Source organism: Pipistrellus kuhlii, unplaced genomic scaffold (genome assembly GCF_014108245.1).
Source record: "Pipistrellus kuhlii isolate mPipKuh1 unplaced genomic scaffold, mPipKuh1.p scaffold_m20_p_20, whole genome shotgun sequence".
Classification (NCBI taxonomy): domain Eukaryota; kingdom Metazoa; phylum Chordata; class Mammalia; order Chiroptera; family Vespertilionidae; genus Pipistrellus; species Pipistrellus kuhlii.
The window spans coordinates 8,446,048-8,460,263 of record NW_023425516.1 but is presented as its reverse complement, the minus strand read 5'-3'; the positions used below and the strand labels follow the sequence as shown (position 1 = coordinate 8,460,263).

The 14,216-nt window shown below is 50.1% G+C and overlaps 1 protein-coding gene across 6 annotated transcripts in view; it reads left to right on the top strand.

The window, feature by feature from the left end:
- The window catches only part of APLP2 (amyloid beta precursor like protein 2), a 55,388-nt gene that overhangs the window by 35,454 nt on the left and 5,718 nt on the right, over nt 1-14,216 (top strand). For 3 of the 6 annotated variants that reach the window (XM_036449688.2, XM_036449686.2, XM_036449691.2), the window contains 7 exons: nt 2,400-2,530; nt 3,919-3,993; nt 5,698-5,856; nt 6,889-7,017; nt 10,181-10,280; nt 11,693-11,845; nt 13,334-13,369. In XM_036449688.2, coding sequence (XP_036305581.1) covers nt 2,400-2,530; nt 3,919-3,993; nt 5,698-5,856; nt 6,889-7,017; nt 10,181-10,280; nt 11,693-11,845; nt 13,334-13,369 — 783 coding nt within the window. Of the gene's footprint in view, nt 1-2,399; nt 2,531-3,918; nt 3,994-5,697; nt 5,857-6,888; nt 7,018-10,180; nt 10,281-11,692; nt 11,846-13,128; nt 13,370-14,216 lie in introns of those variants that run through there. The other 3 variants (XM_036449689.2, XM_036449687.2, XM_036449690.2) reach the window with 2 other exon arrangements.

The window sequence follows — 14,216 nt, the reverse complement described above, 5'->3', positions numbered from 1 at the left end:
AAGCAGTGACGATGGGGATGCTGTGGGAGTCAGAAAATCGAACTATCTCGCTTTTACGTTTCCCGGGAGAGAGCTTTGCAGCCAGGAGGTGGTAGCTGTTCTCTGTATTCGGCAGCCTGGGTTGTGCAGGGGTTTGGGGGGAGTGAAGGGCTTTAGTGTATGTGTCCTCAGCACCCAAAGCAGCTCAGCGGCTCAGTTGAGTCGGGTTTACTAAGGTAGGAAAGTTTTGCTTTTCTCCATGGTTACCCCTTTTCCTGTCTTAAGACCCTTTTTCTCTTACTTTGCAGTACTAAGCCTGTGTTTGGAAAATCCTCAGGCCAAGTTCCTAGTCTGGATTTTATTAGAATGCTGATTTCCTGGTATTTGGCTGTAGCTTCTGATGGTTTTCATTCAGATGCCTTCATGGTTCCTCTTCCCCCACTCTCCCCGCCCCCAAAAGGTGTCTAAAATCTTAATATAACATGGTATACTTTCAGCCCTTCCACTCCAGCTGCTGCCCTGTGGAAAGGCTGTTTTTATTTGATACACTTGAAAAGGTGAAAAAAATAGGAATCCTTAGGGAACTTTGGCAGAAAGATTCTTATTCAAGAAAGATGGATAGAAATGGATATTTCCAGCTCTGTGGAACTACTTAAAATAAGAGGCAACAAAAACATTGTTTGGGGTTGAAGCCTGAGGAATCGGGGTTCAGATGAGATTTTACTGAATATGCAGATGGTGATCTTTTCCCAGAGGACCAGAGAGGTGGTGCCTTAAGACTCGATGGAATTTTGGCAGCTCTTCAGAGCATCAACACAGTCTGCCAGATGGTGGTTTCCGGTTACGTGTGGTAGGGGAGATGTGCCAAGGGGCTGTGTGTGTTCGTGAGCTTTGGGGGCCCCTGGCAGGAGTGCCTGGATGGCCCAGGAGCATTGCTGTTCCCATTGTCAAGGTTGTGACCCTCCTTGAAGGGGATTGAGAGGGGCCGATGAGCTGAAGGGGATTGAGAGGGGCGGATGAGCTGATGGTTTTCACAGGGACAGAGGGCGTGGTGCTGGTGGGAGCCCACTGTGTCTGCAGAACCAAATCCCTAGGCCCGCTGCCCCCTTGCCCTTTAGTCTCCAGAGGGTGGGGGCAGCTTACACTTGGTATTACCTTCATCTAGTCCAGAGATGTGAACAAAGCTCTGTCTCTTAACACACCCTGCTTGGGAATTCTCCCGTCCGGACTTTTGAGTGTCCTGGGAAATGTGGTCTCTGAAGCCATATGTTAGTTAATTTAGTTCATTTGAAAATTGGCTGCTGTAGCTTTGGGGTTTAGTAACTAAAAGGAGGGAAATAGAAGATGCTCTGATGGAAAACTGGAGTGGCTGATGCATTTGTAGCTACATCTGTCAGTTGCACCTTTGTTTTCAAGTTCCACTGAACTTACACCGTTCTGGAAGTTGGGTGGATTTGTTCAAATGAAAGGTTGTTGAGTTGGGCTCTTCCTGCTCGCCTGGCTCTCACATGACGTCATGATGCAGCTGCAGGTTGTGCCGCAGGCTGCGTGTGGGTCCTGTGTCAATCCTCTCTAGCCTGGGCCGTCTCTCAAATTGGGCGAGCAGGAGTTGCCATGAGTGTATTCCTGAGAGGCTGGCTGAGGAGCCTGTCCTCCCAGGCCTTTCCTTAGGCTGCAGCATTGTCTCGCCGGGGCCTCTGGGAGTCTGGGGTGGTGATTCTAATGGGTCTGCCTCAGGGTGCTGGCCTGTTAGGGCCAATGAATGTTCTGGGTGTCTTCACACCGGGCAGTCCTTGTCGAATAGCAGCAACTTAGCTCTATCTGTCATCTCTGCTATCCGGGGTTCAATACTGTTGAACACTGAGACACCAGCGAGAGCAGTTGGGCTCTCCCAGTGTGCAAAGAACACTCAGATGAGTTAGTTCCCCAAAGTAAGTTCCCACCTAAAACAGCAAGAAGAAAGGAGCCCCGAGCCCTCAAGTTCCCTTCAAAATAGAGGGTGTGGAAGCGCTTGGCTGGTCTGACTCCAGCCCTTATCCCTGGTCAGATGCCATCAGTGACAGCAGTAAGGCAGTAACTTTTTAGGTTTTAAGACTTCAGGAACCAAGGGACAGTTAGAAGAAGCGATTTCCTTTTCTGCCCCTGAAGTCCTCAGGAAATGCCTGGCTGGCACCATAGTTGCCAGGGTACCTGGACTGGCCCAGTGGGTGAATCTAGTGGAAGGCGAGTGGACCAGCGCAGCCTAACCGCCGGGTCCTGGCAGACAGGGGCGCCCATCCTTAGAGATAGGAGCTTGGCAGACAGGAGCGCCCGCCCTTGGAGGCAGTACCAGGCAGACTGTGTCCTCCCGGAGCGCAGTGCCATCCGGGTCAGCAGGGCCCTCGCCCCCAAAGAGACCGCCCTCTGTCATTCTCTTCCAGTTCCCCCAACTCCTCTGCCGACCAGTGACGTGGATGTGTATTTCGAGACCTCTGCGGATGACAACGAGCATGCGCGCTTCCAGAAGGCGAAGGAGCAGCTGGAAATCCGGCACCGCAACCGCATGGACAGGGTAAGCTGCGGCCTCCCCGTGTCTGCATGGCGATGGGCACTGGGGCATGGTTTTCATAGTTGAAGAAAAGGGACACCATCTCTCTAGACTGTCATGCTAGCATGTCGCCTAGGACAGGTGAGGTGTACGAGTATAAGGGAACCTTCTCAGTGTGACTAGGCCTCCCTCCTTCCCCAGCTCCACAGAAGCATAATTCCCTCAGTGCACTGTGTTCCACACTCGGTGGCCAGCACTTAAGCTATTATGTTCTCATTAGTTCTAGTATTTTTTACCATTAGCTAGCTTAAAAATGTATTTTAAAGAAGGGAACTTCATGTCATGGTTGTGAAGAGCTAGTGCCATTTGCCTTTAGAGAAAGGTAAGTGTAAACATGTATTAAATGAGAGCAAGACACTAGATAGTAGTGCCTGTTGTAGGTTCTGTGTCTTGGGATGTTTTCTTTTTCCCTAAAAGAATTGTAAGTGTTAGAACAACATGGGCCCCGTGAGTGACTTTCTCCAGACTCACCCAGGGATTCAGAGGAAATCAGAGGGAGTCCTTGCTAGGTCTCAGTGACCACCTGGAATCTCACACGTCACCTGAGCTGGGCTTATATTTTGGGAGAAATGGTCGTAATTTGCCGAAACCAGTTTGGCTCAGTGGATAGAGCGTCGGCCTGCGGACTGAAAGGTCCTGGGTTCGATTCCGGTCAAGGGCATGTACCTTGGTTGCGGGCACATCCCCAGTGGGGGTTTGCAAGAGGCAGCTGATCGATGATTCTCTCTCATCGATGTTTCTAACTCTCTGTCCCTCTCTCTTCCTCTCTGTAAGAAATCAATAAAATATATATTTTTTTAAAAATGGTCGTAATTCTGTTTTACCCACATCAGTTCTGAGAAATGGGTACCAACCTCCTGCTCTCTCTTTTGGAGAGGAGGCTAAGGCACAAAGACTTTCTAAAAAATATATTTTTATTAATTTCAGAGAGGAAGGCGGAGGGAGAAAGAGATAGAAACATAAATGATGAGAGAGAATCATTGACTGGCTGCCTCCTGCTCATCCCCTACTGGGGATCGAGCCTGCAACCCGGGCATGTGCCCTTGACTGGAATCAAACCTGGGACCCTTCAGCCCACAGGCCAATGTTCTATGCACTGAGCCAAACCAGCTAGGGCGACACAGAGACTTAATAACGTGCCCAAGGAGATAGAACGAAGAAGTGTGGGGTTGAGACTCCATTGGGGGACACGGAGGCGCAGCCCCAGAGGCAGTGCTCTGGGAACAAGCTAAACAGCCTGAGCTCACGAGGGGTCACACGTGCGATTTCCTTCTGCACAGTTTCCTGCCTGAGCTGCGGGGAATTGTTCTAGAGACTACTCCCTGGTTAGAGAACTCTGACTTTCCTTCTAGGTAAAGAAGGAGTGGGAAGAGGCTGAGCTTCAAGCGAAGAACCTCCCTAAAGCAGAGAGGCAGACGCTGATCCAGGTGAGACGTGCCGTCCAGGGCGGGGCTGCCAGCCCGGCCCTCAGAGGCGGTCAGCACCACCTCCCCGGAAGTTAGGGCTTCACAGCTCCGTTCACTCGGGAGCTTATGTTACAGGAAGCTTTAACCTCCCAACTGGTGTTTTCTAGAATAGCTCGCGTATGGCAGGAGGAAAACCAACCCCCAGCCAGAGCGCACCTCATTCACTCCAGGAAGCAACCTTATCCGCTGCGTTTGTTCATTCTGCTCTCTTGGCTCCAATCCTCGGTCATCTTTCTTCTTAGGCTGCCACTTGCCTTTCAGCAGCACTGAACTCTTGCTTTTACAGACTGGTTGAAAAGTCGAAAGGCAGAGGAGAAATAACTCTGTGAGAATGTAACCTTAGACTCACAGCAGCAGCTGCCTCCTCCTTGCGTAGAAGAGTGTTGATGGGAATAGGGATACCATCTACGGGACGGGTGTGGGGCTCTGACACGTAAACATTTTAAATCCGTTGGTGTGTGTTTAGCAGAAGTCTCCCTTCACGATAACCCTGTCTCAGAACACCTAGAAGGTCCCGTTGTGTTCGTTTCTGCACAGCTGGTGCATCCGTGCAGGGAAGTGAGCCCGCAGCCTTGAGCCAGGCCGTTAAATGGGGCCAGCACTCACAGCTCACTGCTGGCCCCTCGGGATTGCAGTGGGAATGACTCAGAGGAACCCGCCATACACTGGGACGTGCTTCACATCACGTCTCCCATTAGGCTGTGGTTTCAGGATGAGGAAGTGATGGCCACCGGGTGGAAAGTGGGTATTGCTTTCCTTGCAGTGCACGTGGAGAAGCGGGCAGTGCCAGGGAAGTGCTGAGGAGCTCTGACACTGTTATTAGACAAGGAGGGATTTTTTTTTAAAATATATTTTATTGATTTTTTACAGAGAGGAAGGGGAAGGGATTGAGAGCTAGAAACATCGATGAGAGAGTAACATCGATCACCTGCCTCCTGCACACACACACACACACACACACACACACACCCGGGAATGTGCCCACAACCAATGTATCGATACATGCCCTTGACCGGAATTGAAACCAGGACCTTTCATTCCGCAGGCTGACACTCTATCCACTGAGCCAAACCGGTTTTGGCAAGGAGGGATTATTCTAACAGAGCAGATGAAGTGCAGCGGCTCCTCAGATCACGTCATTTTGTTAGCATCATTTTATGATGTTTCTGAGATGCTGTAGCAACTTAAGCCTCGTTTTGTTTATTTTTAACATATTGTTATTTATTTCAGAGAGGAAAGGAGAGGGAGAGCGAGAAACACCAATGATGGGTCAAGAATTGTTGACTGGCTGCCTCCTGCACGCCCCACAATGGGGATCAAGCCGCAACCTGAGCATGTGCCCTGACGGAATCAAACTGTGACCTTCTGGTTCATAGGTCGACGCTCAACCACTAAACCACACCGGCCGGGTTTAACCCTTGTTTATATCAGTTAGCCTATCAGCAAAATTGGTTGTATTATATGTTGTTTTACTTAGTCACAGAAGCTGGTGTGGATAGTGAGGACTTCCCGTGTGTAAGGCCTAGATCATAACCTGCTCCACTCTCTGGACCCACTGCGGCTCACACGCCCTGGGCAGGGAGAAGCCAGTGCTGAGCTCTTAGGTGTTGGCCTAGACTTCCTCCGGCTGCCATGAATTACATGTTGTCTGCCTTCTGGCTATAGCACTTCCAAGCGATGGTGAAAGCTTTGGAGAAAGAAGCCGCCAGCGAGAAGCAGCAGCTGGTGGAAACGCACCTGGCCCGGGTGGAAGCCATGCTGAACGACCGCCGCCGCATGGCGCTGGAGAACTACCTGGCCGCCCTGCAGGCCGACCCGCCGCGGGTGAGTGCGGGCAGCAGGGCACCGGGAAGCGTGCCCCAGGGTGGCCTGCCCCCAAGTCGTGTTTATGTGGAACCAGCCTGACACGGGTCCATAAAATGACGTGTTTGTGACAAGCCCTGGCAAGGCTGGAAGTGGGGGAAGGAGAGGAGGGAGAAAAGGGAATTGTATTGCAGGATCCGCTTACATCGACGTGGCACTGCACTGCGTGCGTGTGCACCTGTGGCGTGGGTATGACCCAGCGAAGCCCCAGCCTCAGCACATTGGCTGGTAGTTACCCAGTTGCCAGATTTTTGTTCACAGCTTTACTGTCAAAGAATAAAAACGTACCTTCCACGGACAAAGGCTTTGAACCAGTTCTGTTTTAAATAAAATTGTGAAGAAAGGGGTAAAGTAGTTTATATAGGAACCTTTTTGTGCCGGTAGTCTTAGACTTTTTAAAACTACATATTTTTATTGATTTCAGAGAGAAAGGGAAAGGGAGGGAGGGAGAGATAGAAACATCAATGATGAGAATCATTGATTGGCTGCCTCCTGCAGGCCCCATATGTGGATCGAGCCTGCAATTCAGGCAGGGAATCAAATCATAACTTCCTCGTTCATGAAGGTCTATCCATTGAACCACACCGGCCGAACAGTGTCAGACTGTTTATCCCTTGACTCTGTCTACCCTGTCTTGCTCTGAGGGGAGGATATTTGTATCCTAAGTAAGCAAGTAAAGTCACTTCTGGGTGACACAGGGACCTCCTGGTTTGTAATTAAGGTGTCAGAGGCTGAGCCAGCAAAAAAAGTGCCCATTGGAGGACGACAGTGGACTAGAAATTAGGGAAAATACTGTTTGTGAAGGAGCTAATACAACTCTGGAACCTAGATTTGGCTTCTTGTTGCTAAAAGCTAAAAGCGTTGGAAAGGACAGCTTTCATTCTTATGCCTCACTGAGCTTTACGTTCTTAAGGGGATTTTTAAAGCCTTGTTTTTCTGTCTATTTTCAATGCCCTCTTCTCTGGGTCTTAAAACAACGATTCTGTCGTGCAGCCTCATCGCATCCTCCAGGCCCTGCGGCGGTACGTCCGCGCCGAGAACAAAGACCGCCTGCACACCATCCGCCACTACCAGCACGTGTTGGCGGTGGACCCGGAGAAGGCGGCTCAGATGAAATCCCAGGTACCTGGGCGGAGTCCCGGTCGCTCTGAGAGTTTCTGGTGGGAGAGGCTGCTGTGGCTGCGGTCAGTCGGTCAGCACTGATGGTCGTGCTTGTTATCAGTCCTGAGACAGCGTTTCTCATTTCCAGCGTCATTAGGTACAAGAGCTGGTTTAAGAATAGTTTATTGATTTTTAGAGAGAGAGGAAGGGACAGGGGAAGAGAGAGGAACATCAATGTGAGAATGCAGCATTGGTCAGCTGCCTCCTGCATACCCCCTACTGGGGTTTGAGCCTGCAACCCGGGCATGTGCCCAGACCAGGAATCAAACTGGCAATATGAAGTACTTTCTACTTAAACAGTTTCTGAAAGTTTAGTAATGGGTGATTCCATTGTAAGTCAGTATCTAACAGTTTATTTTTATTTAGGGCACCACTGGAATTAATATTGGAAATAATTTTCTAGGCTGCTAAATCTAGGAGATCATAAAGATTGGTATCTTCAACATTACATTTTTGTTTAAACACACACTTAGATTCCTGGGATTTGACCCACACTGGGTCTAGCTTTCTAGCTTTTCTTTGTAGTCATCTATAAAAGTTTATTTCTGGATCCTCTTTCTAAATTCGATATTGTCCACATATTAGGTTGAGTTTTACTCTCGTATACATGGAAAATGAACTTGCCTGTAAGACTGCTGGCTCCCTTACAAATCACAGTCTAATAGTCCAGCCCATTAGTGGGTTTGTTTTGTGTTGAGTCTTTTGTTTCTTCTGTAGCCTGTTAGTTTGACATGACTGATCCTATCTCATTTACTCCCATATTATAAGCCCCGTGCTGTGCTGTTGTGGGTCCTTACAAGTGTGGGCACTTGCCCCTCATCCCAGGAACTCGCCCTCCCAGCCTCTGCCCGTGATGACAGAAGGTCCTCTGCCCGCAGGCCTAGGAGCGCTGTGGCGAGGGTGCTGCTCCTTCATTGAGCAGGTGTTTGTGCACTTCCTGTCCACCTGCCAGACTCGGCCCTCACGTCTGACGCCACAGAGTCCAGTCCCTGTGTGCCATTGAGCAGCTCCCAGGGCACACAGGATTAATTACATTCATTGTAAAGAGGAAGAGGAATTGTCCTCAAACATAGCTGCGTTTCAGCAGTTGGATATCTGGGGTAATGAAAGAACTGGGGCTCCTGAGGAGTGGGAAGAACGGAAGGGGCCAGGTCTGGGGACCAGAGGGACCCTGCTGTAGCCTGGGGGCACAGTGCCTTTTTTTTTTTTTAAATATATTTTATTGATTTTTTACGGAGAGGAAGGGAGAGAGATAGAGAGCTAGAAACGTCGATGAGAGAGTAACATCAACCAGCTGCCTCTTGCACACCCCCTACCGGGTATGTGCCCGCAACCAAGGTACATGCCCTTGACCAGAATCGAACCCGGGAGCTTTCAGTCCGCAGACCGACGCTCTACCACTGAGCCAAACTGGCTTCGGCACACAGTGCTTTTCTTTAAGCTGGATGCAGGAGCGGAGAGGAGAAAAGGCAAGAACCTCCTAGAGTGGCTTCCAGGAAGCTCTCTAGCATGCATCTTGATGGGTAGGTTTTGTAGGTCTACTTGATTTTTTTTCAAGAGATCATTTTAAAAATCCTTGTGTATGGAAGAACTATTGTGAAGGATTTTATAGAGAACACGGCCTGTTCTGAGTGATGAGAATAGGGGAAATCTAATCGGTGTATTAAATCGACACCTAGGGGATGACTCACCCACAAGCAGGACTGAAGTGCCCACCACGTCACACGGGAAGCCGAGCCCTCCTCCGGACATCGCGGGGAAACCCAGCTCTGCTGTGTGGTGTTTGCTGTCCGCTCTGAGCCCCCCTGAGTCCCATTAGCCTTTCGCCTGTTCCCTGTTCTGTTCCCTAAGCTCCAGAGAGCCCTGAATACATTCAGCCGTTACCACATGCGGGTTTGGTTGGTTGAGTAACATGCCTTCCCCCCATAGTGCACTCTGTCCTCACGGCTGTAGGCCTCCTCCCTCAGCTGAAGAAGAGGAGCGATGCCAGCACATGCTCAGCCTGGGGAGGGCCACGTGTTCCTTTCTAGGCATTTTCTCTCTGAGGCGTTCCTACTTGTGCCTTCCTAGCAGTCTACTTGATTGAAAGAATGGCAGATGTAAAATTAAATTGCTTCAGCCTTGCTTTTAACGGTCAGAGAGATACCCGTCTACCATAAAAGCATCTTTCCAGTTAACTCTTCCAACCCACCCCCCATTTTGACGTTCATGTTAGTGGATTGTAGCCCACATAATTCATCCATGGGTGTAGCTCGCCCTCTGTAGGAAGAGCTTGGTAACTACAAGAGTAGCCAGGCAGCAGTAACCTCAAATAGCTTGTGTGAGCTGCAACGTGTCTCGCTGTGTCATTGGGGTGGCAGTTACCTCAAATCACCTTTCTTTCCCATCTGGAGAAGCTTTAAAAGTAAGTGACCAGTTTTAACGGTTTTTTTAAAGAAGTGAGCAACCTTGGAAATTTGCATTCAGAAAGGGTAGTGAGCTATGGAAGACGGATGGACGGTAGATAAGTCTTACTTAACCCTCCTTAAAATCAGGTTTGTGTATACCTTAGCGTAAATTTTTGAAAGAATAGCTAATTTCGTTAAATAGGAATAAACTAGCTATCACCATGAAATTGTTTTAAGCAGCTACTTCACAAAGCAGTGTTTGTGGCTGGTTCCTTCTCCCCCCAAATCTTTTTAGCCAGTGATTCCCTTCTCCTTTTTTTATCCCATCTAATCTAACCAGTGGTAGAAATTGACCCAACTCTCCTGGTTTCACTCAGAAAAACTTTACAGAGTCCCTGGCATTGTGCAAACTAAGGCTCTTTCTAATTCATTCAGTCCAGCAAGTTATATGAAAGACAAGCCAACAGCTGGCTAGTAGGATTCTTACGTTTTCTTTAACTTGGAGGACTCTGGTAAATTCTGAGATCGCTGGGGGGCACTGCACAGTCTGCACAATTCCTCACTTCCCTGGTCAGTACGTGTGTGGCGGTTGGTGCGTTCCCTCTGCCAGCTGCTTCGCCGGGCGCTGTGGAGGGCTGGCCTTGTGGGATGTGTGTGGCTGTCCCTGCGGGAGTGCATGTGGCTAGTCTTCCTCCCGGCTGTGCTGCTGACAGGCCTCCCCCATACTGTCCTTCCAGGTGATGACGCATCTCCACGTGATTGAGGAAAGGAGAAACCAGAGCCTCTCTCTGCTCTACAAAGTACCTTATGTAGCCCAGGAGATCCAAGAGGAAATTGGTGGGTGCTGACTGTGTCAGGTGGGGTCTTGGGAAGGCTTGCGAGTGATGGCCGAGAGAGGTCAGAGAACTGGGCCGTGGGAAAGCCGTGAGGCTGGGTGTGAGCACCCCGGGGTTCCAGAAGTCTGGAATCCACGTGTCCAGGTCAAAGACTGGCTGTGAGCCACCGAGCCTTGAGTTTCATTGACCTTCACTCTGTTACCGGGAGAGAACTCCAGGGTGTAAAATTGCAGGGGCCTGGGGGAAGTCTCCTGTTACCTTCTCCCTTGTGCTGATGCATTTCTGGGCACCTGTTTTACACACGTTCTCACCTCCTCTCCCTCTTGGTCTCTGTCTTCTCCGATTATGCAGCGAATATTTATTATCTGTCCTGTGTCACAGTGTAAACGGTGCACAAGCAGACAGTAAGTAACTCCTCCGTTAGCGTAGGAGAGACAGACAGAAAAGCAAGTATCAGCTGGTGGTGGGAGCTGTGGAGGGGGGTAACTAGGGTAGTGTTGGTGAGTGGCTGGGTGGTCAGGGAGGCTTTCTCAGGGCCAGTAACCTGAGACCCCAGGGGAGAGAACATCCTTATCACAGGCATGACTCCAGCAGAAGCCTGGCATGTAAATCAAGCAGCAGGCACATTTGAGAGGATCAGGGAGAAACTAGGCCAAAGAAATAGGCAGAGGCCACTTTGTTAAGAGATTTTAGCAAAACCCAGGGGTTCGGACTTTACTTCCAGATGATAGAAAGCCATTAGAGGCTTTTAAACTAGTGAGTGACTAGATCTGGATTATGCTTTTAAAAAGAACATGAATTTTTTAAAAAGTAACTGAGATGCTGTGTGGAGAGTTGATTAAAACCAGAGTCCCCCCAGGAAGTGGCTGTAAAAATCCGGGAGAGAGCTGGTGGTTGTGTGCACTTGGGTGGTGATGGAGGAGAGAGAGTGGGAGGTCTCAGAAGGAGGTGGACGGGCCGGGCAGATGGGGATTGAGGGGGAGAAAGGCATTAAGGACGATGCCCAGGTCTTCACTGGGAGCAGTGAGTGGGTGGTGGTGCCAGAGTTGACTAAGGCAGAGCGGTGTCTTCACTCGTTTTAAACAGAAGTTGCTGTTGGACGTGAAGTGGGCGTGTCAAGTAGCCATTAGCCTGATAAGCCAGGCGTTAGTTAAGACACAGATTTGGGAGCCATGCTGTGTGGGTGGTGTTTAAAGCTGTGCCTTAGATAGAATTACTAGAGAAGAGGGTGCCCAGGATGGAGCCCGGGCCCCCCCAGGGCTGGGGTTCTGCAGCACCCCAGAATCAGAGGGTGTTTCAGGCCGGACTCGCGAGCTGTAATCACATGAACGAGTCCTGTTCAGGCTCTGGTCCTGTGCCGAGAACCCGGATCCTTTTGAAAACCTGGCTCCCTGCCGTGTCTGTCTCTGTCAGATGAGCTGCTTCAGGAACAGCGTGCAGACATGGACCAGTTCACGTCCTCCATCTCAGAGACCCCCGTGGACGTCCGGGTGAGCTCTGAAGAAAGTGATGAGATCCCACCATTCCGCCCCTTCCATCCCTTCCCGTCCTTACCTGAGAACGAAGGTGTGTATGATGGGCAGTGCAACTTCTTGGCGGTGGGCCCAGGGTGGTGTGGGGGGTGGGTGGAGGTGGGGGCAAGAAGGGAGAAGACTACAATTAGAGAATTGAAGTCAGATTTTTGGACCTGGATTGTATCGGTGAGGCTGTGTTTCTAGTAGGTGTTAGGGCAGGGCAAGGGAGATGTGGGTCATTGAGCACCTACTATGTGCAGGCACCGAAGTGCGAGCTTTCAGATAGCTGGTTTCATTATCACCATGAGGTTAGTCCTATTTCTCACTTTTTATAAATGGTTTACTTAAAGACTACAGTTTTTCCCGGGCCTGTCAGCTACCGCCAATAAGTGTAAAGCTTATTCCATGTGTAAGTCATTTTACCGTGGACACAGCACTTTTGTGTCAAATTGTGTCCTTTTTTTTTCATAGCAGTCTTGGAGTCAGATAATGGAGAGGCTACAGAGATGACATGACTTAACTGTGCTATTGGGTCAGGATAGGAAGCTGTGTCCCTGTCCTTCCGGTCAGGCACGCTGACTGCTACCTCTTGCTGGTTCTTGCTGACCAAGGGCACCTCTGACCCCTGGGTCTGCACCAGCAACACCAAGTGCGGAGTAAGAGCGGGCCCTGGACCAGGGTGTGGAATCAGTCTCTCTATTTGTCTGCTATTCTTGCTGATGGTATGGTTATAAAAAAAAAAAAAAAAAAAAAAAAAAGGCCACACTATAGAGTCCTTATTGACAGCCAGCTTCAGCTCAGCATCGTTCCTGGGTGCTCTCAGTTAATCCTCAGAGTTTCCCCATTGGGGTTCCAAGGTTCAGAGAGGTTCAGTGTCTGCCGAGGGTCTGATAGCTCGTAGGTGGAGAGTAAGGCTGAGCCCACCTGATGTGGTGCCGCAGGCCTCTGACCTGGCCCAGTAATGCTGGCGGAGGCCTGGGGGAGCCCCAGAGCGGGAGGGGCCTTCAGACCGTAATTACTTTCTGAACTAGCTACCTCGGAGTGCCAACTCAGTTGACCCTCCAGCAACAGCAGAATCTGAGAAAGGAGCTGATGAAGGAGGCACCACTGTGTCTCTCCTGTCCCCATGCCCCCCCCAAACCTGCCCTGCCAACCCCAGGCTCCGTGGCACAGCATGGCGGCCATGCCAACACAGCTCCTTGGGGTGGGAGCATCCGGGCGTCTTAGATACAGGACCGTGTCAATCTGTCAACTTCTGATTTTGTTATTTTTCTAAGAAAAAGAATCTTGTGGGCTAAGCTAAATAATTTTGGAATCTCACAAATTCTCCCCCAGAAGACCCAAGACAAACCTCTTCCTTTCTCTCACACCGTCCAGCCCTCACTGCTGTTTGGTCTGTGGGATTTTCAGGCCGGGTTTTAAGGAAGAGGACTTCTGGTTCACATTATAGAGGAGTTCTAAAATAGGAAATATGAAAGCCATTTTCCTTCTTAATCTCCTTTTGTGCTATTTTTGTTTTTATTGTTTTCCTTTCTGCTAGACACCCAGCCGGAGTTGTACCACCCAATGAAAAAAGGTTGGTTTGTCAGAGATGTTCCCTTTAAGACCTTCATCCCTGTCACTTCCCCAGTGTGTCCGAACCTCATCTTCTGTTCCATAACATCACCGACTGTTCCCACCTCCTTCCTCCGCCATGGCTGTGCAGAGCCACAGCAGTCCCGTCTCCAGCATCCAGCCCAGTGCCCGTGACCTTGGTCACCAGGTGGCCACCCCAAGTTTGCCCCCTGGGTGCTCAGAGAACAGAGTAACCAGAGGTGTTTCCTAAATCCTTTAATCCGGGGAGACTTTGGCCATATGAAAGCAAATAGGCTTAATCTCATTCAGGAGAGGCTCTTTTTTATTTTTATTTTTAAATCTTTTTCTCTGCTGCTCCCACTTACGTTTTTCCCTCTCTGGCTGTCCTCGCCCTTTGTGCCCACCTGGCCACTGTAGTAGTCTCATGTCCCCTGGTTATTGCAATAAGCAGCACATTCTAAAAGCCAGAGGGTGCAGCCGGTGGAGCCTCTGCAGTGAGTCTCGTGTCGGGAAGAGGTAACGGTATGTGAGCACCGTGGGTGGGATTTTAGCTGCTTCCTAGATCAGGCAGTCGAAGAAGCCTTAGAGTTACGGAACTTGCTCAAAGGAATGAGTTTAAGAGGCAGAGAAACCAGAATTTGGACCCAGCTCCTCTGTCTTCAAAGCCCCGCTGTTTCTGTTGCATAAAATGCAGTGTCCGCTGCTGAATGTCCCAGGTAGCTGCCGTCACTGTGAGCCAGTTCGGAGGGTGTGAGTACTCAGTGTGTGTCTGCCAGCCCACTGTGGGCTTTGCAGACAAGCTGTGGCAGGCCAGGTGGTGCTCTCTGGCCAGCAGGGGGTGCTGGGGG